Source organism: Vidua macroura, chromosome 1 (assembly GCF_024509145.1).
Source record: "Vidua macroura isolate BioBank_ID:100142 chromosome 1, ASM2450914v1, whole genome shotgun sequence".
NCBI classification, from domain to species: Eukaryota; Metazoa; Chordata; class Aves; order Passeriformes; family Viduidae; genus Vidua; species Vidua macroura.
The window spans coordinates 2,149,684-2,175,304 of NC_071571.1; the positions used below are offsets into that span (position 1 = coordinate 2,149,684).

Consider the following 25,621-nt stretch of genomic DNA (forward strand, 5'->3'; position numbering starts at 1 on the left):
ACCCACTTCTCTTGAGGAGCCCCCCAGACCCACTTCTCTTGAAGAGGCCCCCAAGGCCCACCTCTCTTGAGAAGCCCCCCAGACCCACCTCTCTTGAAGAGGCCCCCAAGGCCCACCTCTCTAGAGGAGCTCCCCCAGATCTGCCTCTCTTGGGGCCCCCCAGACTCACCTCTCTTGAGGAGGCTGGCGCGGTAGCGGCCCTCGAGGGTGCAGTTCCAGCGCTCGAAGCGGAACTGGTACTGGCACTCCAGGGCGCTCATGCTGATGGCCTCCATCAGGGTCTCGGCCACGCCGGGGTCGCGCCGGCACATCCGGCGCTGCTTCTTCTCCAGCTTCAGGCGGTCACACACCTTGTAGTGGGCCTTGACGGCCGCCTCCTCCATTTCCGAGGTCAGAGGGAGGATGGTCAGGGGTTCGTTCCCCGTCAGCCTGCCGAGAAACACAGGGACACCACGGTGAGGGCAGGAAAAACAAAAATGCTGCAAGGTTGGAAGGGACCTTCAAGATCATCGAGTCCAACCCAGCCCCAACACCTCAACTCAACCCTGGCACCCAGTGCCACATCCAGGCTTTGTTAAACACACCCAGGGATGGGGACTGCACCACCTCCCCGGGCAGCCATTCCAGAACTTTATCACCTTTCTGTGAAAAACTTTTTCCTGATATCCAACCTGAATTTCCCTTGGTGCAGCTCGAGGCTGTGTGCTCTGGTTCTGTCAGTTCCTGGAGAAAGAGCCCAAGCCCAGCTGAGCACAGGCACCTTTCAGGAGCTGTGGAGAGTGCTGAGGTCAGCCCTGAGTCTCCTTTTCTCCAGGCTGAGCACCCCCAGCTCAGAAGTTCTCCCCTGTGAGGGTGGTGAGGCCTTGGCACAGGTTGCTTAGAGAGGCTGTGGTTGCACCATCCCTGGGAAGTGTGCAAGGCCAGGCTGGACACTGAGCAAACTGATCTAGTGAGTGGCATCCCCACCCAGGGCAGGGGCTTGGATCTAGATGGTCTTTAAGGTCCTTCCAACCCAAACCATTCTGGGATTCTATGAAATACAGCCTGTGATAGAAATGAGGTCAGTGGTGGGATTGGGATCTCCCAGCTGAGCATCCCTGTGGACTTGATTTTACAGTGGGGCTCCTCACAGTGTGTGTGCAAGATGGCAGCAGGAAAAAGGTAAGAGAAAATAATTGGATTTATGCTCCCTAACAGCTCTCACAGAGCTTGTTTGGACATAAACCCATGGCCACAGGTCTGTGTTTAAAACTGAAAGTCAAAAGAAATCATTCCAGGTGCCTCACTGCATGAACTTGGGGAATGGCAAAAATACACGAGCACCACTGCCACTGTCCTGGGCATCAACAAAAAAATCTTTTTAGCACGTCAATCAGAGCTAGAACCCGGCTTGGGAAGGGACAGAGGATGATCTGTCCCATCAAAGCCCAAGAGACACCCTGAGAAGGCACAGAGAGCCACCCTGCCCTCAGCAGAGGAGACCCCGACACAAAACCCAGCGAGCCGCAGCCCGAGCTTGGAGAGCAGGATACACTTTCCAGGAGACGCTGCCAAAAGCTTTTACAAGACAGAACAAGCTCAAAACCTAAAAAAAACCCTCCAAAACCCAAAGAAATCCATGCCCCTTTGCCTCGTCCCCTCCCTCCCCTGCCTTCTCCCAGCACAAGGCCCTTGACTCTACAGTGGGCAACAAAAGATGCCAGCGGACTGTTCCCGGTGTCAAGTGACGAGCTGCTGGAAAAGGCCCAGGCTGGCATCGTCCCCAGGAGCACAGAGGCTGCAGGAACATCTGCTGGGCTCAGGAGAGCTTGGTTGGCCAGGCTGCTGTAAGCCCACTCTCCTGGCTCTGCCCTGCCCCGGCCAGGTGCCAGTCCCCACAGTCAATGGCAATCACTCCCCGGGCTCGCACAGGACCTGGAGACACATTCCCCAGCCAAAAAGGAAGAATGGCTGAAATCCAGAACTGGGAACACGCTGGAATGTTGCAGTCCTGCACTGGGGAAGGCTGGGGGCTCGGACATGTCCAGTGCTGCAGGAGCACTGGGAAAAATGGGGTGATAGGAATGGGAAAGGAGCACTCCCTCAGCCCCTTTGCTGGAAACCCCTTAAAGCCCCATCTGTGCTGCAGGAGCAGTGATTTGCTGGTTTTAATGAGTATTTCTCTCTAATCAGTGAGATGCATCCTGCCAGCAGCACAGGGACTCAGAATGCTTTAACTCCCAAACCTTGGTGCACAATGGGCATAAAATCCTGACCTGAGTCCCAGCCAGGCACATCCAGTACAGATCCAGTCATTACTGAGGCATTGATGAGGTGATTTAATATCAGATATCTCAGGGAGGGAGCAGAAATGGCCGAGGTGGGATTTTTAGAACAAAGATGGGCAGGAAAAATGTTCTCCTTCAGTTACATTCAAAGGTATTGATATCTCCAGAAAAACCCTGCGGTGCTAAAAGCACAGAGGGATTTGTGGGAAACATGGAAAAATATCCTCCCTCAAGTTTTGCTCCCCCACAAAGTAATAATAATAATAATAAAAAAAAAAAAAAATCTGAAAGGCCAAACAGCAAGGTCTATTTGAAGCATATTTTAACCCTTTCATTCCTGGTCTGTCCCGGCTGCTCCCCAAGGAGAGGGGGACATCACCCAGCCTTGGTGCCTCGTTAGCCAAAGCTCCCATGAGGCTCATTCACAAGAGAGGTGCCTCAGTCTGAGCTCCACTGGAGCAAAGATCTGTAACAAAATCTCCAGGACGTTCATTCCTGGCTTTCATGGTACTCTAAACATTCATTCCTGCAAACTTTCATGGCTGGCACAAGAGTCCCTCAGCTGGCAAAGGAGAGGGAGGGAGGCATCCAAGCATTTCCTAAGCTCCCTCTCCCCATTTTTTTCTTTCCAACTGAGCGGGGATTGTTCACCTAAATGGTCTGGAAAAAAGCTCCAGGGATCCTGTAGCAGATGGCTCTTGGAGTGAGGAGGGAGGTGGGAATTGATCCTGCAGCCAAGAGTTCTGCAGAGCAATTGATGATTTTCACCCTCTTCCCACCTTTCCCCCTCAGGTGCTTGGCTTTGGGATATTTCAAATTACACTTTCCCACAGATCAGCCTTCCAAAACTTGCTGACAGCAATCGTGTGTGTATCTCCAACAAAAGTCACCTAAACACACACAAAATAAAGATCCGGGGACCAGCAGATGGTAGGAAATAGGACTCGTGGTGCTTCACAGTGCCACGACTTTTCCATAGCTGGTGGAAGAACAATCCGTGTAACACCATGACAAACAGGGATCTGCCCATTGCCGCCTGCACTATTGCTCAGGAGCATCCCTGGAACAAGACAAGGAGTAAATCGAGGGGGAGAAGGGGTTTTCCCTCACCAGCACGCAGAAACTCTGCCAGGTGAAGAGCAGAAGCCACACACACAGACCCGCACACGCGTTTTCCCTTCGGGGGCCCTCAGCTCCGCGCGCACATTCCAGAGGCCCTGGGGACAGGGGTGAGGTGGCACTTTCCAGAGTGGCATCAATAACAAAGCACAGGCAGCGCCAGGGAGAGCTGCCCCACCTGACACGCTGCTGCATGGAACCCTTCTAATCCCATAAAGCCCTTTTATGCAACCTCAGCTGAGTGAGGTCCTGTAAGGCAACGGTGTCAGTCGGACGCTTTCTCAGCTCCTCACAAAGGCCAAGCTGTTCTTTCCAAGGAAATGTTTCAGGGGGTGTGTGTGTGGCTTTTTTTTTTGTTTTTTACACACCCAAGCCACGGCTCTTATGATTGAACTGCCAGCCAGAACCCTGTGATTGTGTTATTTTGCTCCAAGAAGGGGCTGAGTGGGAGGTGGAGTGGACACCTCAAAGTGGAAAAAGGTTGAAACTGGATGATCTCTAAGGTTCCTTCTAAGCCAAACCGTGTTAAGCTAGATTCCAAAATTCCAAAGGATTGTGTGTGTCCACCAGGAACCTGGAGAGAGAGCAAACAGCTCATTGCACACAACCCAGGAAGCTTTACCTCTCTGGAAGTTAACTCTGAGAGCAACATTTACCTCCAGAGTCAAGAGACTGTTCATAGAATTCAGGATTTTGAATTTCTGCTTCAGAATTTTGCACCCCGTGGGTCCCTTCCAGCTCAGGATGATCTGTGGTTTTTGACCTAATCAGTTTTGACCTAAACCAATTTCTGCTCTGAGTGCAACATCCAAACCTCAGGAAGGACCTGGCTGCCCTGTGCCACACCCACCACGCCGAGAGGAACCTTTGCAGCATCATTTCTGCTATTCCCATTCCAGTTCCACCAGTCTGAAGCCAGGAAATCAGAAGGTCTATCATTAATTGATGGAAAAAGCAAGATCCATCTGGTTTGTACACACTCTACTGGTGTCACTTCCTTGGTTGTGAACTTCATCTCAAACATTGCTAATTACATTTTTTTTCCTGGAGTTCAATCACCCAAGGACTTGGGAGAGATCCCAAGCAGAGCCCTGGCCACTGCACAGGCCAAGTTTTATCTCTGACATCATGGAATTATTGCCCTTCCAAGAGGCAATTCAAGACAGATCCTGCTTCCCACTCATCTCAGGGGTCAAGAGTTTTTATGGCCTCATCAGCTCACACTTCCATCAGTGGCCCTGGATTTTCCCTCGTTTAAGTGGGGACTTTCCTGATGAGGATTTGAGCAGGATGAGGCAGATTTAAGGCACCTACACAGACCTGTGAGTGCACCCTCATTTTTGAGGTGCTCCAGAGTTTCCTTTGCAAGTGCCACTGGAGATGGGATCCAAGGCGAGCTGCTCCCTCTGCTATTCCCGTCTGGAGTGACAGGGCTGCTGAAATACTGCATTCCTATCCCACTTCCTCCTGGATTAGGAAATTCCTCTTTGGTCCATCTGTACAGTGACTGAATTGATTCTAGTTCCAGTTTCCACGTGAATTTTCTCCTGTGGAATTGCCACACTTCCAGCCTTTTTTCTTCTCTTTCCACCACTTTTCCTTTAATAATTAAAAAAGCTTCTGGAAAATTGACAACTTGACCACGAGTGTTCACAACAACACCTAAATTAATGATTGCACAGCTCAAGGAGCCTGAGTTATGCCGGACACCAGACTTATATTATTTTATTTTGCACCCAATAACTTCCAGTTGCTCTCTCTCTCTCCCATCATCACATTCCCACGCTGTGAATCTTTTCCAAATTGATTTATCACACTCCTTCTCCCATAAAGCTTATTGAATATTTGAAGTATAAAAACCCAAAAGTCCAAGGAAAAAAATCTGAATTTCAGGGTGAGTGATGAAGATTTTATATTTGGAAGAGGATGATTTTATATTTGGAAGAAGAATATTTTATATTTGGACATGGAAGGCTCAACCACCTCATTCTGCACTGTCTTGTTTGGGTTTTCAAATGTTTACAGTTTAAAATGCCCACATGAACTCTAAAATATCCCAGATCTCCTTATATTACAGAAAAATAAGGCTGTGGATTCTCCAAACCTCAGGCTTCCAAAATGAAATCTTAACAAGTGTCCACAAAGATTGTTCTGTCAGAATTCTCCACTTCTACCTCATCCCTTTCCCGTTGTAATTTTCCCAGTGATCCCCTGACAGGATGTTGTGACATTGTGAGGGTCAAGGAAGGTGACAGGAGGAAAAGTGTTTTTCCCAGCCTGAGGGAATCCAAAACCACCCAGGCCTTTAGAAGACAGAGCTGAACCCCAGCCAGAAATGAAACCCAGCTTTGCTAAAACTCATCTTTGCAAGTTCCACCATCCCTCATGGCCCTGCCATGTTCTCTTCCCTCAGGACCTTTCCCAACCAGCTCTGCCCTGGGCTCACCTCTCCCTGTCATTGTCCCCAAACAATGGGGCCTTGCTGTGGGAGACCACAGAACAAAGCAATTGGAAACTCCAGCAAAGAGCTCAGCAGTTCCCATCACAATTACGCCCCAATGGCTGTTTTGATCCTTATCTTCCTCTCAATAGCCTGGCCAGAGTTTCCTTTAGGTGACAACCTCTCAAATGTCACTTCCTCCTTAGTCAGCAGTGCCCAAATCTCAGTTGCAGCTTCTACAGGAGTCACAGCCTCCAACACAGAGGCTACTACACACACAGAATCACAGAATTCCCAGAATGACCAGGTGGGAAGAGACCTTCAAGAGCATCGAGTCCAACCCAGCCCCAACAGCTCAACTCAACCCTGGCACCCAGTGCCACATCCAGGATTTGTTAAACACACCCAGGGATGGGGACTGCACCACCTCCCCGGGCAGCCATTCCAGAACTTTATCACCTTTCTGTGAAAAACTTTCTCCTGATCTCCAACCTGAATTTCCCTTGGTGCAGCTCGAGGCTGTGTGCTCTGGTTCTGTCAGCTCCTGGAGAAAGAGCCCAAGCCCAGCTGAGCACAGGCACCTTTCAGGAGCTGTGGAGAGTGCTGAGGTCACCCCTGAGTCTCCTTTTCTCCAGGCTGAGCACCCCCAGCTCCCTCAATTGTTCCTCACAGGGCTTACTACAACGTTACACACTCCCAAAAACACAAAGTAGTAGTGAGAGGGCCTTCCAAGCTCACAGCATCCAGGTGAGAAGCAGCCAAACCCCACAGCCCTGCTCCAAAGGAGAGCATGTGCTTGATAGGTTTTTCTAGTGGAAGGTTCTGGGATTTTAGGATAGAGGGAAATCCTTGGATCAGCCTCTGAGCAATGGGAAGGAGGAGGAGAGAGGACAAAAGCGACAGCACAGGGGAACTTCCAGCCCAGCAGATCCCACTTACCAGGGAAGGAGGCACCAGTCTCCTCGTGGAATCTGCTCAGATTTTTGGGGGGCTTTTTTTCCACTAATCTCCTCGTGGAATCTGCTCAAACAGATTTTTGGGGGGCTTTTTTCCACTAGTCTCCTTGTGGAATCTGCTCATACAGATTTTTGTGGGTTTTTTTGGTTTTTTTTTTTTTTTTAGGAAAAAAAGGTGCAGATTCTTGTAGGTTTCAATCATTCAAGCTTTCTTCAACCATGCCTGCATAGATCCATACAGTGGCTTCCTGAGCCTCCTCTCTGAGCATCTCAGGATGGGCATCCACAATCTTGGGTCTCACCCAGAGTTATTCCAGCATCCAGCAAGAAGGGAAAACAACGGCTGCTTCTGGACAAAAGAAACCAATGGTGCAAACCTCCAGCTTGTCCCTTTCCAACACAGCTTTCCTGAATGCTTCCAGCACTCAGCAACCACTCTGATCCCAAAGTTCTTTTTGGATGCTACCACAGAGTTTCCCATTTTAGACGTAAACGAAGCTCACATGGAAGTTGGGGATTTCTCCAGGCTGCTGAACACAGAGGGATTTCCCCAGGCCTTACTGGGGAGAACACTGGGCTCCTCCAACCAGCAGGTTTTTAAATCAGTTCAGAAGGGATTTCTCTGGGAATGGGATGGTTTTCTCCCAGATACAGGACAGTTGCTGCAGGTATAAATAAACTTTCATCTGACTTCCTGCCAAAACACGCCCTCACCTTCCCCTGGACAAATTACCAAAAAGTTTGGCATGTAACATACAAAGGAAAAAAATCTCTCAGGATGAGTAGGGAAGATGCGAGTCAGTTCAGCTGTGGAGGGCTGGAGATGTTCCCATTCCTGCAGAGGACTTTATGGCATGGAGGTGCCACGAGGAGCAGCTCTTCTGGCCCCGTGGCCATCAGGAGCACCACGAGGAACTCCTCCAAGCTGCTGCAGCATTCCCCTCTCCTGCAAAGCAGGAGGCCTGCACAGGCTATGAATCACAACTCACTGAAGGAAGGATGTGCCTTCCCTTCTCTCCAAACTCAGAGAGATCCCACAGCAGAGGAAAGAATCAATTTGGGGTCTTTGGTGGTGCACCTGAACCACAAGGCTGAAGAATTTCTCCTCTTTCCCCCTCCTCTTCTTACACCAAACCTTATTGAGGAATTTTCCAGCCCATCAGAGCAAAAGACATTTTGATTTTAGGTAAATACCTCATCCCCAAGATCTAATTCCCCTGGAACAACCCACTCTGTCCACAAACAAGCAGAAGCAAAGAGAAAGAGGGCGGGGAGGGAAAGGTTGTTTCCTCTCCCCTTCATCCTCTCAAGAATGAAACAGCAATCAGGGAGATTTACAAAGGATTTTCAACCCAACGGTGCCAGTGGAATGCACGGGCCAGGCAGCAACAGGGGCTTTCACTGCTGATTTAAGAGGCATTAGCTCTGCCCCTGGCAGCCTGTGCCAGGAATTATCCCCCCACACCATCCCCTCCTTGGCTGGACAGCTCCTGGACCCCTGGTCCAAACCCCTGCTCCTTGTCCAGCCACTGCTTGTTTTTATTTAATTTATTTTTTAGCCTAACATAATGTCTTTTGGCCTGGAGCCTGCTGCAGCAGAGGCAATGAGGAGCTGGGAGTTTTGATGCAGGGAAGCAGGAAAAGGGGGAGCAGTGTGATGGAAGATGAAGAATTAACCCAGAGAAGAAAATAAAACGTTTGTTTTAACCCATTAACTCCACATGGTCTAGAGAGGAGGGTAAAAAAATCAAAACCCCAAAGAGAGAGATATTTTCAGAATATTGGGGCTTTTGTTCAGGGTTTTTTTCGGGGAGGGGGAATAGTTTGTGGGTTTTGGGTTTTTTTTTTTTACACAACTGAATATCCTTTCATCTCAGGACCTCAGCTCCATCCCTGACACAGGGTTAGAGAAATTCATGCTCTCAGACACAGGGTGTGATTTTTGAGGTGTCCTGTGCAGGGCCAGGTGTTGGACTCAATCCTTGCAGGTCCCTTCCCACTCAAGATATTCCGTGATTTTTAATCTAAAATTGGGCCAAAAAATGACATAGAAGACAAAGGACATTTCTAGATGCCACTTACAGAAAATATGCATCATCACCCTGCCTTGCTTTTGAGCAGTTTTTGGTGGGATTCAGGACCAGGAAAGGACCACAAATGTCATGGATCACGTGAGAGAACACAGGAAAAGAATTTATACAAGATTTTAAAGACAGGAGACCAAAAGAAGTGGCTCAGGGGCTCAGTGGTTTGAGTTTCTCGTGCCATACTTGAGCCCCAAGGAAACTCTGATCCATCTGCTCCTACCACAAATCCCAAATTCCTAGAAGTCAAAATGTCATCTATAAACCTGCAGAAATAGCTTTGATTTTCTGTTGCAAGCAAAGAAAATCCCAGTTCATGATCTTTCTCACCAGCTTCCCTTATCTGGGAAGAGTTGCACAGAACAAATGATACTTGGCATTTGAAATCTAAACAAAGAGCCCCAAAAGCCCCATAAATATTTGTTCCCTGTGCTTCTTGCACTGATGCTGCTTTTTATTTATTCCAGCAGGTTTACCAAGAAAGAAATCGGAAAACACCACACAGGGGGTAAGGACATTCCTTCAAAAGGGTAATTTGAAGGAATTCCAGTTCCCAAAGAACCTCCTGCCCGTCCTTCTGGCTCTCTACAGCTCAAGCTCCTGACACAAGGCCTGACCAAATCCTGCAGATCCAGCCAGGGCTGGAAGCTCCACAGGGACAGCTCTGCTCAGGGCAGTGCAGGGATCAGACCTTTTGACTCAGACCAGGCACAGCATTAAAAAAAAATAAAAAAATAAATAATAATAATAATAATAATAATAATAAATGGCAGCCATTGAGAACGGAACCATTTTTCCAAAGTGCACATCATTAAACGTCAAGGCTCGCTGCCACCGGATGTTGTGAAGCCCAGAATGATGAGCGGACTCCAAAATGGATTAAAGAAACTCAGGAGAGGGAGGTTCAGCCAGTTGGGTGATGAAACACGAGGCCTCAGGAAGCCTTTAAAGCACAGGCTGCCAGCAGCGAGCAGGACATGCCAGGAGCCACATCACTGCTCCCAGCTCTCCTTGGACGCCCCAGAGGTCCATGTCTGTCTGGAGGAACCCTTGATTTGACCCCAAATGGCAGCTGTTGTGTCCCCAACCACCTGCAAGAAGCTTCTTGCTCCAGCCACAGCATTTGGACATTTAACACTGAACCCATCTGCACTCTGGAACCCTTTGGATGATGGCAGGAATGGCCCCAGAGGTGTCAAGCACACAGCACAGATATTTTTGCAACTGGGGCCTTCCAGGGCTTAAAGGAGTCTTATAAAAGAGAGATATTTTAGAGATAATAAGAAAGGAATATGATGAGTTTTTATCTTCTTTTTTGCCAAGGTCAGGATTAAATGTGCCAGACAGAATTTCTTGTTGGGACTCAGATGTTTATCAGTTCTTATCTCTGCCACAGGCTCACAAACCCTGAGTTCTGCAGCCCTTCACTCCAACAAACTAAAAATGGAGCCCCATCTCTCTCTCTCTGCAAGGCCTTTTAAGGATCAACTGTCCCATTGAGAAATGACACCTGAATTATTTTCACTTTTAACCCAATAACCAACCACCCGTGCCTGCAATGGGGACTTTTTATCCAATTACACAAAATCACCCAAACCCATGGAGAAGGAGGAGAAGGAGGAGAAGGAGGAGAAGGAGGAGAAGGAGGAGAAGGAGGAGAAGGAGGAGAAGGAGGAGAAGGAGGAGAAGGAGGAGAAGGAGGAGAAGGAGGAGAAGGAGGAGAAGGAGGAGAAGGAGGAGAAGGAGGAGAAGGAGGAGAAGGAGGAGAAGGAGGAGAAGGAGGAGAAGGAGGAGAAGGAGGAGAAGGAGGAGAAGGAGGAGAAGGAGGAGAAGGAGGAGAAGGAGGAGAAGGAGGAGAAGGAGGAGAAGGAGGAGAAGGAGGAGAAGGAGGAGAAGGAGGAGAAGGAGGAGAAGGAGGAGAAGGAGGAGAAGGAGGAGAAGGAGGAGAAGGAGGAGAAGGAGGAGAAGGAGGAGAAGGAGGAGAAGGAGGAGAAGGAGGAGAAGGAGGAGAAGGAGGAGAAGGAGGAGAAGGAGGAGAAGGAGGAGAAGGAGGAGAAGGAGGAGAAGGAGGAGAAGGAGGAGAAGGAGGAGAAGGAGGAGAAGGAGGAGAAGGAGGAGAAGGAGGAGAAGGAGGAGAAGGAGGAGAAGGAGGAGAAGGAGGAGAAGGAGGAGAAGGAGGAGAAGGAGGAGAAGGAGGAGAAGGAGGAGAAGGAGGAGAAGGAGGAGAAGGAGGAGAAGGAGGAGAAGGAGGAGAAGGAGGAGAAGGAGGAGAAGGAGGAGAAGGAGGAGAAGGAGGAGAAGGAGGAGAAGGAGGAGAAGGAGGAGAAGGAGGAGAAGGAGGAGAAGGAGGAGAAGGAGGAGAAGGAGGAGAAGGAGGAGAAGGAGGAGAAGGAGGAGAAGGAGGAGAAGGAGGAGAAGGAGGAGAAGGAGGAGAAGGAGGAGAAGGAGGAGAAGGAGGAGAAGGAGGAGAAGGAGGAGAAGGAGGAGAAGGAGGAGAAGGAGGAGAAGGAGGAGAAGGAGGACTGGCCTCCACTCCAAAACCTCCAACTTGCTTTTTATCTATTACTATATTCTAAACCCTTAAACTCTGAGTTTTCCACCATGAGATATTACATACTTCTATCCAAACTATACACTTATAATCTCAGTTTTATCATTCCATTTTGGAAGCTTCTCCACGGCCTCAGGTCAATGCAGTGTTCTCTTGGGGGTCAGTGCCTGGCAGCACAGAAAGCCCAAAATTCTCAGCAGCCAGGGTTTTGAATGGGGGGAATGGTTTTAAATACAGAAGAGAGACTTAGATGAGGTGCTACGAAAAAGTAGCTGGTGAAAAACAGGTTGTCCGGAGAAGCTGTGGCTGCCCCATCCCTGGAAGTGTCCGAGGCCAGGTTGGATGGGGCTGGGAGCAATCCCAGCACAAGGCTCCCAGGTCCCCAGCACGGCTCCCACCCACGGCAGCCCCGGGCACGCCGGGCTGTGGGCACGGCTCGCACGGCTCCCGCGGCCATGTGTCGGTGTCAGTCTCCCCCTGCCAGGGAATGCATCTCACTTCCCACTGAATTCCCGTTTGTCTCCCTCACACCTCAGCCAGCCCTTTTGTCCACTCTGAGGGGGTGAAGGCTGCCCAGCTCTGCAGCAGCCTGGGCCTCTCCCTGCCTTATCCCATCTGTGAGATAAATTGTGCCATCCTGAACACTGCCCGGTCTGTTCCCGGCCGATGCTGCGGCCACAGAGCTGCCCTTGCCCAGACCACAGAGCCTGGCAGCCAGGGAAGAAACTCCTTGGAGCCAAGGCAGCAGCTTCCCTGGCTGCCTGGAGATATCCCTGTGCACACACACGCGCTCCAGCAGCACAGCAGCTAAAGAGAAAATCAATTTTACTCTCCAGACAACACAAATGAAATTAAACCTCTGAGGGAAGCACGGCGAGCACAAAGAGCTCGTCGAGTTCATTTGGACAGAAAAACAACTGGAGAATGAGCTTCTTCCTCCTTCCCCAGCCCTAGTTTTACATCCAGGACCTGGAGGTCCCAGCTGGAAGCAGAGACTGGCTCTTGGTCAACTTCTGGATAAATGACAACTTCTAGAAACAAGCATGTGGATTCAGGGAGGAGGAGTGTCAGCTCCCCCTCCCCTCCCAATGTTACCAGCCCCTATTAGATATCCCTGGGAGGTCAGCTCATGGAGGATTGGGATGGTTGGGCGGTTTGACACATCATCTCAGCTATTTTGGGAGCAGTTTACGGGTCTGCAATTCCTCCCCTGCGCAGCCCCGATAGCTTTTCCACTCTAATGTCACATTATCCTCGTGGCAGGTTTCAAAACTAAACAGGTGAAAAAACAAACATTCAGGGCACTGGACAGAGCAGGATGCACCAGAGGCACTGGGGTGATGGGGTGGTGGAAGTTTATCCTCATCCTGAGCCCCAACAATTCCCAGGTTGTGGGAATCCCTTGTGAGCACAGAGGTTGATTCCTTACAAAACAACAGGAAGACACTCAAAGGCTCTTGCAGGAAACTCATCCCACGACCAAAGGTGTCTTGTGAATGACTTCCTGAAGGAGCCTTGCAGCCCTGAGGCTTCACAAGCCTCAAATGGGACTTCAGTGGTCAAACCTCCAACTAAACAAAGCAGCTCTGGCCGAGGTTTCAAACTCTAGTAAGGATGAGCCACCAGTGCAGGGGAATCTGTTCTTGCTGCTGCATCCTTGAACAGGTTCCCAGGAAGTCACCAGCAGCACAAGCCATGTTCTGCTCCAGATTCAGGGGCACTGCGTGGTCCTTCCTTCCCCACCACCCCCTGAGTGCTGCTCCTGCCCTGGGGCTCCCCCAGCCCCCAAAGCCCTGCTGGTCCCAGCAAGAGGAAAAGGGAAAGAACAAACAGGGTGAACATCAGCCCTCAACCTCCTGATGTTCCTCCACCACCACCTTCCTCCAAGGGCTGCATCCAGGCCCAGTTTTGTGGAAGGGAAGCAGATCCAGGGACTGGGGTTAATCAGAGGGGACAAACAGACCAATACTGATGTTTTTAACAGACCTCAGCTGCCTTTCAAATGTGACTTGACTACAGAACATTGGCAAGGACCTCAGCCAGACCTACCCTGGCCAACACTTCAGGTGAACACCCTCAGGATACTTGCTGAGTTCAGCACATACCTGTTTTGGTTTTTTTTTTTTTATACTACATAAAGTCTGTCTGAACAAAGAGCCACATTAACCAAAGTACCCCAGGCCAGGGAAAGCCACAGTTTTATTCTGTGGACTGCACAGCATCCATAAGAAATGGGAAAAAGAGAGAGAGCCCCTTTCTTTTTTTTTTTTTTTTTTAATACAGTGATAGGATAAGCAGAAAGAGTTTTAAACTAAAAGAGGAGAAACTTTGATTAGAAACAAGGAAGAAATTCTTCCCTGTAAGGCACCACACCCCTGGAAGTGTCCAAGGCCAGGCTGGATGAGGCTTGGAGCAACCTGGGATGGCAGGGGGTGGAATTTTAAAGTCCCTTCCAACCCAACCTCTGATTCTCTGATCCACTTCAAAGCAATGCATTTGTGCTCAGTAACTGAAAGGAAAATCTTTTGTGCCTTGTATTACAGCAGCACGTGGGGCACACTCCACCAACCAGTATTAAGGAAAGCATTTCCTTCCTGTATTGATCACCCACCCACCCCACAAAGTGGCATTAAAAAGGCAGGGGGGAGGACAACAAGCCAAGTGTTATACATAGCAAATTCTGATTAGATTATGAAACTTTAAGAAGATCTTAACAAGTGGACAGTGTGCATTTTACATAATTAGCTTGTTACTTATAAATGCCTGCCATAGTGCCAATGGCAGATTTTCACCACCTAAAATAGCCTAAAGCTGTCGGATTCAAGAGCTCCTGCCATCCCAATTTAGATCAACTCAAACACACAAACCACGAGGTGGTTTCGTTACACCAAGATTAAGAATTGAATCGGCTCTTGTGTGCCTGGATGGTGGAAGGGGTAAAAGATTACAGAGGGCAAAGACACATTATGTCACCGTGTGCCTTGCCAGCCCAGTCCTCACTGAATGTGGCAGCTGTTCCTCACAGTGTTTTGGGAGATTTCGGGTTACTTTTGGGGGCACAGAGCCTGGCTTTAGGGCTGGATGTGAAGCTGTGGGATGCCGCAGCTGCATCCATATTCATGGAGCTGAGAGCTGCTCCCCAGCTCTGTGAGACTCATCCTTCATCAAACTGGGGCTGTTCCACTTCAATTCCAAGAACCAGCTCGGAGCAAGCCTCGAGTTACAACCGCTGCCTAAAAAAGGTGACCTCAGGAGCAGCAGGGCAGGTAAAGAAACCATTTGATTTGCAAGCTGGGGGTGTTTGAGAAGGAAGTCCCAACAAAAGCAGAGCTACACCGTGTTTTTCCTCTGCCAGTCCTCAGCATCCCTGCAGTTAAAGGGAAAAACATTTTAAATTCTAATAAAAAAGTGCAAGGAAATGTTATTCCTCTGCCAATCCTCTGCATCCCTGGTGCCTGCAGTTAAAGGGAAAAACATTTTCAATTCTACTTAAAAAGTGCAAGAAAACAGGATAGGAAGTATCTTGAGGAAAAACCCTCACGGGAAGAGTGTCCACAGGTTTGGAGTTATCCCAGCAGATAAACATCATCCAGAACACCTTCAATCAATCTGTGCGAGTTCCCATTTCCTAAAACAGCCATCAAAAGCTCAGAAAAGCAGCAGAGCAGAAGGGCAGTTCCTAAATCATGAGGTTGTATCTTCACCTGCTGAACAGGACTGAGATCAGTCAAGCTGCCATGTTCTAACTCTGGGTCCTTTCAATATCCCACATTGGGCATTTCCAAGTCCCAAAGAACTTGAGGAAAAAGGGAAATGCTTCTAGAACCCTTCAAGAGAGCTGGAGAGGGACTTGGGACAAGAGAGGGAGGGACAGGACACAGGGAATGGCTTCCACTGCCAGAGGGCAGGGATGGATGGGAGATTGGCAAGGAATTCTTGCCTGGGAGGGTGGGGAGGACTCGGCTTGGAGCAGCCTGGGATAGTGGAAGGTGTCCCTGGCCATGGCAGGGTAGGGGTGTGAGATGATTTCTCCTTTACCCTTCTAATCCTCTGAGTGATTCTATGATTTCCCTTTGTCGTAACAGTTTTACTCTTTAGACCTCAGAAATGGGGGATTTTGGGGGGGTCTATTCCCCAACCAATCTCCAGTACAGGGTTTGAATAACTTCCTTTAGAAAGATTGCTGAGTTTCAGCTGAATGGAGGGCCTCAGGTTTCATCTGTGAGAAACTACAGTGAGGCCAGAAGTCCCAGCTGAGAGAGATCCCAAGAACTGACACGTTTGGGAAAAGCCAACCCGTGCAATTTCTGCACTCAGCACAGAGCACTGACCCAAGAGGATGTTCTGCCTCGCAACATAAATTGCTTGTGTTGAAAATACAGGATCCATTCCCAGTCCAGGCCTGGACGATCAGTTCTCTAAATATTCAGAGGCATTTAGCTGACATCTCATTTGAAATAATTATCTGCATCCCTAAATTCCTCTGAAAGCCAGAATGCTACAGAATCCATCTGTGAAAGAGATGAAGAGATTTGAAAGTTTGAGGTCTAAATTATTCCTTGAGAATTCCTTTGGGAACTAGGAGTGGAAGAAGCAAAAGGAACAAAATCATTACAGACAAATTACCTATATTTGAGCCACTCAAGGGCCAGGAAACATCAGCATAATTCTATGTATGCAGTAGGAAATCAATTCTATTAAAAATAATAGAAAAATGACCATACTCTGCAAGGCAGCAGAATCCTTTTCCACATTCCCATCTTTTCTTAATTCCCAAAGGACAACTAAAGGGAAAGGAGGCAGTGGGCAATGGGAGGAGGAAACTCATTATTGAGAATTAAAATTCATTCTCATAGTGCCACAATAAAAGGCAAATTCAGGGAAAGAACATTCAGAGTTGTTCCCAAGTCATCAGTATTCCTCATTTTCCAGGCTTTAGTTTTCCCTGGTGTGAAAAACAAATATAGGATGACCTATAATAATTCCAAGTACTCCAAAGTAATGAAAAGAAATCTGATTTTCAGCATCAGGAGGGATGCTAGAGCTAGTGGACTCTTGACAGCTTTCTCTGAGCTCTGTGTCTCAGACAGCACCTTAAAAACACCCACGAGGACCCAAATGTGTTTTCCATGGAATACAGAACATGGATAATGTGTTCTAAATCAGCCCTGGGGCCAGGCAGTTAATGAGAACAGTAAAGAAATATTCAGTAATTGCCCATTCACTGAGAGAGGCGAGGAATTGCAGAACAAACCTCGCATGGAATCACGGGACAAAATTCCACGGCAGGGTGCAGGCACGGAGGGGATGACTGAGGTAACTCCTACACTTCTCCTCTGGAGCTTCCCAAATTAAACTGCCAGCTCTTAATTAGCAGTAATTGTGCAGCAAAAGGTGTCTCCAGATACCCGAGGTGCTGGCATTGAATCACAGAGTACATCTGGATTCACTTGCAGATGCACTTTGGTGGCTTTGCTCGGTTTTTCATGGGTTTGCCAGGAATTGTGTCCAGCACTACAAGGGACAAGCAACTTCCAGAGAGTCCAGCCTGTACCTGAGGGTACAGACACACCAGGGAAACCCTGGGGTCTGAATAAGTAAAAAGTGAATTTTTTGATGACACGGGTGGAATTTGTCCAATATGGAAGCACAACAACAAGGGAAATAAAAATTAAATAAGGATTAAAACCCCCACATTGGGTATATTCCACAAGCACGGCAGCTTTGCTGGAAGCCTTCACAAACAACCTGAATCCTCCTTCTCAGTTCAGCTCTTGATATTCCAAACTGAGCAGGGGTAAAGAACACTGAGAACCCCTCTTGAACTACTCCATCAACAGATGCTCATTAGAGCTAATCACAACCAGAGCAGCCCCAGCCCGAAATGGAGTTTCCATCTGTCTCCAAAATGCACGTGGGCTTAGCTGTACAAATCCCACATCCCACCTATTTCTGTGGATCTGGAGACTGAGTCATTATTCCCAGGAGGATACAGGGCACAGCTACATGGAGCCTATCAGAATTAGAGTTAATAAGCTAAAAAGATTAAAAAGAAAAATAAAATCAGAAGGATCTAAATTAATTTTCAAGTGTCACAAAGGTGATCAGCTATAGAGTAAAATCTCAAAAAAAAATATTAATAATAATACTGGAGCAAGAGTGGACTTATATTCCCAATTAAAAATTAAAATTAAAACTTGCTTATGAATAAATCTCCTCAGCAGGGCGGAAAAGCAGAAGCAGAGCTGCCCACTCAATACATGAAGATAATTCAGGGCAAAAGAAGTTAAAATCTGTCTGAGCCTTGTTTGCACTCCAATGTAGCCTGAGTATTTTTTTTTCCCCTGAATCCTGTGGCAAAACATATTTAAAAAGAGGGGTATGAATGTAAATTGAAGGGAAATTCAGGAGATTCAAAGAAACTTGGAGTTTAAGCAGACACAGAACCCAGGGTGAGATCTGCCTTTAGTTTTCTTGGACTAACTGAATCAGAATTCCCAGCTCTTTCAGCAAATCCTACACAACCACGTTGCTGAAGCAGCAGCTGAAACCCAAGAGCTCTGTGACAAAACTTGGCCACGTCCTTCGCTGGGAGCCGGGATCACATTCCCCAGCCCCTCTCTCCGTCTGAGCCCGAGACTTTCCCGCTGGCCCCGTGTCAAGAGCCCTGTCCCACTCCCAGCCTTGGTGGCTCCCCTCTGCCAGAGCCTCCTGCCAAACCTCCCCCAAGGCTGGGGAGGCTTCCAGCTTCCATCCCCCGGCCCTCATATCCCCAGGGACACCAACCCGCATGTCCCACACCTCGCTTCCTTGAAACCCCGCGAGCGATGCCGCGGCCCGAACCACGGGAACGAGCACGGCGGGAGCTTTGCGCTCCCCAGGGTGCCATTTGTTTTCCTGGTGCTGGAGAAAGGAATCCCTCCTAGTTTACCCCTGCCCAGCCCCAAAATAGCAGCGGTTGAAAGTGCCCCAACAATGTGTCGCTCACGGGCAGCTGGAGCAATGAAAAACACTGAAACCAGAATCATGGGGACACGTTGTACAGGGAGGGAAGGACTGGGAGATGTTCACTTCGTTGGTACAGGTCTCGGGATGAAGGGAGCAAGAATAACCCATCCTAGCACAAAAAATATTGCTATTCATCATCAAAATACTCTTTCTATTAATTTCTTCCACCCTGTGTCACTTTAAGCAAGAACTCAAGGCTGTTTTCCCAGGATCATGACTTCCCACCCAACTTTCTGCTGAAGGATATCCACATCGAGGGCTTTGACATTCCAGTAATAAACCCTAATCCATTCTAGAGCTGTCAAGAAGCAAAGTGAAGTTTAGCAAAGCAAATGGCAGCTTCAATGCCCAAAGAACACAAAGATAAGAGGAAAACCTTTCTAACATAATTTCTTTGTGAATCAAAAGCATTCTTCACCCTGGAATTTTCCTCCGAGGTAAAGAGGGCCATGCCACTAATTAGAAAAAAAAAACCCTCCAAGTTTCCAAAGCATTTCAAGTGATAAAACCCAAATTAGAGCCTGAAAATAAATGACAACAGTAACATGCACACACTTGAGAGAAGAGGGAAAAAAAAAAAAAAAAACAAACCAGATATAAACCTACACTGGAAAAATCTTGCACTTAAGTGTAGCCAAAATGCCAGTTGCTACATGTCACATTTGGGCGCTCCAGGCAACGCTATCACAATGGCTAACAGGGGCAGGCAGAGCTCCAAGACCTAAGTCCAAAGCCCAAGAGGACACACAGATGCTCCTCGGAGAACAGTGATGGCATCTCAGGCTTTTTGCAGAGGCTTTCACACACGTTCAGCATCCTGAGCAGCGGCGCGAGTCAGAGCAAGGCTGCGACCTTTGGGACGCCGTTCCCGGCTAATCCTGCCTGAAGGAGGGCCCCAGAAAACATTTAGATTGAAGGATCCGTGAGATTAAGATGTTTATCCATCCTGTGTCCTGCACAGTTGGGATTGCAGTGTCTGCTGGCTGCACGAGCTCGGGAGGACCAAGGGCCAAGAATGAGAGAGGGGAAGGATAGCAACGCTAACAACTGCGCCGAGTGTTTGCTGGAAACCTGTCCCCAGGCTGCAGATAAAGGAGTAAAACAGGATCAGGGGAGATTTTCCCCACATGGAAACACCTTGGGAGGCTGAGCTGACACAGCTGCTGTGGGCAACAAGCGAAGAGCACAGTGTGAGACTCTGTAGGGTGGAATGTTTAAGTTTTACAGATGTTTTTACCTGGCTTTGGCCAGGAAAGGTGCCATGAACCCCTAAAGGTCACCCCAGGCTATCAACAGCCCAAAGATGACTCAGAACAAATGTTAAGGTCAATTAACTCCTGCTCTGGCTGGAGAAACCAACTGTATGCAGAGCTGAGGGTCTCCCTCCAATTCCAAACTGGAAGGGCATTTGGCACCAGCGTCCCAACAGGGAAACCTCATGGAGACACTCAAATCACAGAATATCCTGAGTGGGAAGGGACCCACAGGGATCATCAAGTCCAACTCCAGCCCTGCAAAGATACCCCAAAAATCACAGCCTGTCCCTGAGAGCATTGTCCAAATGCTCCAGAGCTCTGGCAGCCTCAGGGCCGTGCCCCACCACCCTCTGGGGGAAGAAGATATCCAACCTAAACCCCTTCGTGCTGTTCTTCTGGATCCTGTCACCGGTCACTATGATGCCTCAGGTTTCAGCTTTTCTATTTTCACATTCTCTGCTGCTTTAGTGTGTGGGTCTGAGCATCACATCAGGGGATGGTGAGCTCTCTGCACAGAGCAGGGAGACAAAACAATTCCTGCTCCAGCTGGGCACCAAGGACAAATGATCCAAATCTCAGGCCCAAGAGCACAAACAGCGTGGGCTGGAGAGAGAAAAACAAGCAGGATGGGAGTGCCTGGGCTAAAGCTGGAATGGGACAATGAACTGCAAGGTGCAAATGGAGCAGAGCTGATCCCAGTGAGAGCCCCCAGGAGCGCTCGTGCATTTTGGGACCATTTTGGTTGATCTTGGGTGCAGCCCTGGCTCGGCTCTGGTGCTGCCCAAGGTGGATCCTGGAGGAGATCCTTTGAATAAATCCCTGCTTTATTCTTTAGCTCTGTCCAGCCTCTGTTCTAGGTCAGCCTGCACAAGGCATCAACTACAGAGAGGAGATCAGTGCCTGCACCTCCAATTCCCTCAGGAGGAAGCTGTTGACTGCTATCCCTGCAGGATAATGCTGAGCTCTTCCGAGTCCACAGCGAGGGAATGAAGGTCTCCAAAGCAACTTCAGCCACGTGCCACAGAAAAACACACCTTGGACAAACTGGAGGAGAGTTCAGGTGATACAGCAGGAGGATGAAGACAGCAGCAAGATGTCATGGAATGGAATGCACATGGAATTCCAGTGCACATGGAATGAGGACACAGGGATTCATGGAAAAGTGGCCAGTAAAAACTTTTCTATCCCACTATCATCCTAGAATAATTATCACTTGTAGAGTGTCCGTAGCAGTTTGCAAACTCCAGGTTTAGGAACCTCACACAAGACAATCTGGGTCACAAATGAGGGGACAGCACAACTTGGTTCCAGCACAGAAAATCCACACCGAGCTACAACAGCACTGCAGTTCCTAGAGAGGCTGTGGATTCCCCATCATTGGAAGTGTCCAAGGCCAGGCTGGATGGAGCTTGGAGCAGCCTGGGATAGTGGAAGGTTCCCTGTCCATGGCAGGGGGTTGGAATGAGATGAGCTTTGAGATCCCTTCCAACCCAAACCATTCTGGAATTCTACAGAGTCATGCCTTTGGATGTTGAATGGCAGGAGATCCATGAAGGAACAGGACAAGGTAACCACTGCTTCCAGAAAATTTCTGGCCCAATACCTACTGTGGCTCACTTAGGATGATGGGAAGTGGGTCCTGGGCAAGGATGGTCCCTGATAATTCTGTGTTCTTCCACATTTGGTCATAATAAGTGGATGGGTGGATCAGAGAGAAACCACTAGACATTCCCCAGCAAGGTTTTACGGCTTCCAAAAAACAACCCCAACCGAAAAAGCCCCGAAAAACCCCAACACCAATTCCACACTAAAGGTCCCAAAGCTTGCGAGGCAGGTTTAATTTTAGAGCACACTCATCGGATTTGCTTACATAATTTTCTTGATTTGGAAAGCTTTTTATTTTCCTTAGTGAGAAAAGCTGTCCAAATTTATCACGTTAAGTAGGGGGCTGCTTGCCCAAAAGGATCTTAAAATACATTGGCTGCGATTTTCGTTTTAAAGTTTGCATATCACAATTAGGGCAACATGGAATTAGAGCAGCTTTAAAGGGTGAGGTGGGAAAGAAACCATTAGAAAGGACAAATCCTCACCAAATTATCCTGGCACCTAAATGCAACAGCCCTCAGGTTGTCCAGAGGCTGCTGAAAACAGGGCAGCAAGAGATCAAGAAGTGTTCCAGTGTGAACCCATTAAGCAGGATGTATATAAATCCCACAGCAGAGATTTTAAGTGATTTTAAGAGTTTTCAGTGATTTTTGAGAACGTCACCTTTCTCTTTGGAACTACTGGGGAAGATGTTGGCTTCATCTAACTGGGCAAGAGCTTGGTCAGCAAAGAAATTTCCCCTTTGGATCCTCCAAGTCACAGGGACAGGAGCTGGCAGCAGCTGTGATTCTACTCCAGATGTAATTCTGCTCAGCTCCTCCACCCAACCACCACTTGACCACAGCAAGAACTCATGAAGTTCTTAGCTTCTTCAAACCTTCCTAGGTTTGTTCTTCCCAACATGAAACCACAAAAAGCCACAAAATCCATACACCCTCAACATCTCACTCAATCCATTACTCCCAATTTTGACACTGATTTGTTCATTTTTGTAGATGGAAGTTGAGGATCTCCTCAAACAGCAAAGCTTCCATCCCTGTGGAAAAGCTGCAGGAGTAGAGAGAAGGGGGCAACTTATACAGAAAACACAGAAAACCTCACCAACCCCATGAATGCCACAGGTCAACATCCCTCAGATTGAAAGTTTACAGAAGGAAAAATTCAATTTAGGTGTTGCCAGGTATCTTCTACCTACTGAAAGCCCATTTTTAGGGCCACTCCAGCAGATCCTTTATCCCCCTGCCACCCAACGGTCGCAGCAACGCACGATGGAAGAAGCGGCACGGCAAGTGAAATAATTTCATTTGGGTCTAAAATGCAGCTCCCAGGACCAAGCAGGTCTTGCATTTCGGTTTCCAGCACTCCTGACTATTTACACGAGCAGCTCTGGAGCTCTGCAATCCCCCCAGGAAGCCACAAGGGATGGAAAACTGGGCTGCTCTTGGATGTGAGCAACTCCCACCTCAAAGGCAGCTTGTTGGACTCCCTCTTCTGAATGATGGTCACAAACGCACAAACTTTGTGAGCCTGACCTTAAAGAGGCCTTCAAAAAGCTATTCTAGAACAGAGAGAGAATCATGGAATTGTTTGGGTTGGAAAAGACCTTAAAGATCATCCAGATCCACGTCTGCCATGGGCAGGGACACCTCCCACTGTCCCAGGTTGCTCCAAGCCCCGTCCAACCTGGCCTTGGGCACTTCCAGGGATGGGGGGGTCTCCCCAGTTATCCCTAAGACAGGAGAAGGTTTTGAAGGATGTGTTAATGCACCCCTTTATAGATCCTGAGGTTGAAAACCAGCATCATTCCCAAATAAAAATATGTCCTGAGGGGAAAGAGTTCTCAGCAACACCTTGGTGTCTTCTCAGGAGTTTCTCGGTTGGACACTTACACAAAATTGATGTGTTCTCAGTAGCCTTTCAATATTTCTCAGAGGAATTTTTCCCCAAAAGTCTTAAGAGATGCTAAAGATGAAGTTAATGGTTTTATGTCTTAAAGAAGACAATACCAGCACCTCACCAGGTGCTAAACCCACCAGGCACTGCCACCAAAACCTAGGGAGAAAGAGCTCTTGGCTCAGGTAATTAAAAACAGTGTCATATAACTAAAAATTTAAATTAAAAAAGGTTGGGTTTTTTTTTTTTTTGTTGTTGGTTTTTTTTTTTTTTTTTGAGGGTACTCTTTGAGCAAGAATAGAGATTTAGATTAGATGTTAGAAAGAAATTCTTCCCTGTGAGGGTGGGCAGGCCCTGGCACAGGTACCCAGAGCAGCAGTGGCTGCCCCTGGATCTCTGAAAGTGTCCAAGGCCAGGCTGGACTTGGAGCACCCTGGGACAGTGGAAGGTGTCCCTGCCCATGGCAGAGGGTGGAACGAGATGATCTTTAAGGTTCCTGCCAACCCAACTCAACCCATTCCACGATAAGAATAAGAAAAAACCTCCCGAAATCTGGCCACTGATTTCCATCACCGCTCCAGAAAACTTCACCAGAGAATCCAGACTTGGAGCAGAACCACAGCAGCCACACTGTCACTGTTTGTGCCAAGCTCCCAGCCAAGCCCTGAAGGCCACCAGGGCCTGAGGAGCAGCTTGGTGATGTCCTCCAGCTGCTGTGGAGAGGGAAGGAGGAGTTCCTTGGTGGCAAGAAAATGAGATTAAATCAGCTTAGGGTTCAGGCAGAGCTGTAAGCGAGACACAGCCTTTGCAGGGCAGCACAGAGGGGCCTTTGAGGGATTTCTGAGCTGCAGCACAGAGAGGTCTCACAGCCCCAGCACGTCAGGGCAGCAGCAGCATCCATGTCCTGCCTGTGTGCAGTGTCTGTTCCCTTCTCTGCAGCCTGCAGGGACTTTTCAGGAGAGCCATGAAAACCCAACCTAAAGAAACTCAGGGTTTGTTCACCTCCCCCCACCCCAAAAAAAAAAAAAAAAAAAAAAAAAAATCCTTACACGGCTGCCAGCTGCTGCTGTGGCCACCCAAAGTGCTCCCCCAGTTCTGAAGTGATGCTGAACTAAGGAGAGGAGCTGAAATATCCTGAGCAGGAGGGGAGGGTGAAGTTACACAGGGCTATTAGTAAAATAAACCTTGCTCTGGCACGCTGGAGGAGCCTTACCCAGAGCAATGCTGGCACTCATTTCAGTCACTGGGTTTAACCCTTCCTTTCCTTGCAAGGGAAAGGTGGCAAAGCTGTGCCAAGCAGCCGTTCCCTCCACAATCTGCTGAAAGTTGCTCCTCAGGGATTAAATCTGGATCCAAAGCAGGGATCTCACAGGAAGGGCAAGGGGTCAGGATGGCATCAGATCAGAGAATGGGGTGGAGGGATGAGGACAAAGGGTGGAGAGCCCCATCTGCAGAAGGGTCAGTGCCACCTCTTCTTCCCTTCAGAGTCAAAATCAGGATCAGCATGAAGGAAAATAAAAAAGTCATGATATTTTTCCCCTTAGGGATCTTCCCTGGTACTGGCAGGATTTCCCTCTTCTCCTCCACACCCACATCATCCAACACTTCAAATGCAGAGGAATGTCCCACCCAGCTCCCTCCACAGCAAGAATTACCCAGGGCACCACACGGAATGACTGTTTTTCACAAAAACTTCAGGAAAACCGAGGCCAGAAAGTCTTTCACAACCACAGCTCACCCTCAACTGGAGAGAAACTCCCCAGCTAAAGGAGGAGTGTGCTGTTGGTCAAGTATTCCCAGTTCATCCAGAAACTTCAGGACAGCAGGGAAAAGCTGATGTGTGACTCACTGCCCTGCATTTTTAAGTGAAAAGGCAAAGAGCTTGGGTTGAAGAGTTAAAGGGGAAAAAAAATTGGAAAAGAAAACAAAAGTTTAAAAAAATTAAGGAGCGTAAACACCTCTAAAACACCAATTTTAGGCAGTGGCTCAGCAGATGCAGAGGAGCTGGTTCACACATGAGCTAAGGGAAAGTTTGCAGCTCTCTATCTGCCTGCATTAGTCACTGGTAAGGGGACACTCCAGCAATGCTCGACTGGAACCAATCGAGCCCAGGAATGCAAAGCGGGGTGGTTAAACCACATCACTTTTGGAGTGCCTCCTCCAAACAAGGCTCTAAAGTGCCCTTAATTCAGTTTAGCCTGCTTTGCATTGAAATCGAGTCTGTTAAAGTGAATTAAGGCTCTTTAATCCCCAAGGAGAGTGTTTCCACCGGGGCTAGTTCAGAGTAATTGAACTAATCCACTTGAAAAGTCAGTTCCGATTAGTTGTGCTGAGTGCCTGTGCAGATGAGGCCTGGGAGCACAGGGACTGTCTCTAGCATGCAATAATCCCATCAATCTGCCCCAGGGAGGACAGCTCGGGCCTGGGAGGGATCCAAAACAC

General features: G+C 48.4%; 1 protein-coding gene across 1 annotated transcript in view; it reads right to left on the bottom strand.

Moving 5' to 3' along the window:
- Positions 1-25,621, bottom strand: part of WNT9A (Wnt family member 9A) — a 55,019-nt gene that overhangs the window by 16,431 nt on the left and 12,967 nt on the right. Inside the window, exon 2 of the mRNA XM_053996509.1 lies at positions 170-429. Within this exon, the coding sequence (XP_053852484.1) occupies positions 170-429 (260 nt within the window). The remainder of the gene's footprint in view (positions 1-169; positions 430-25,621) is intronic.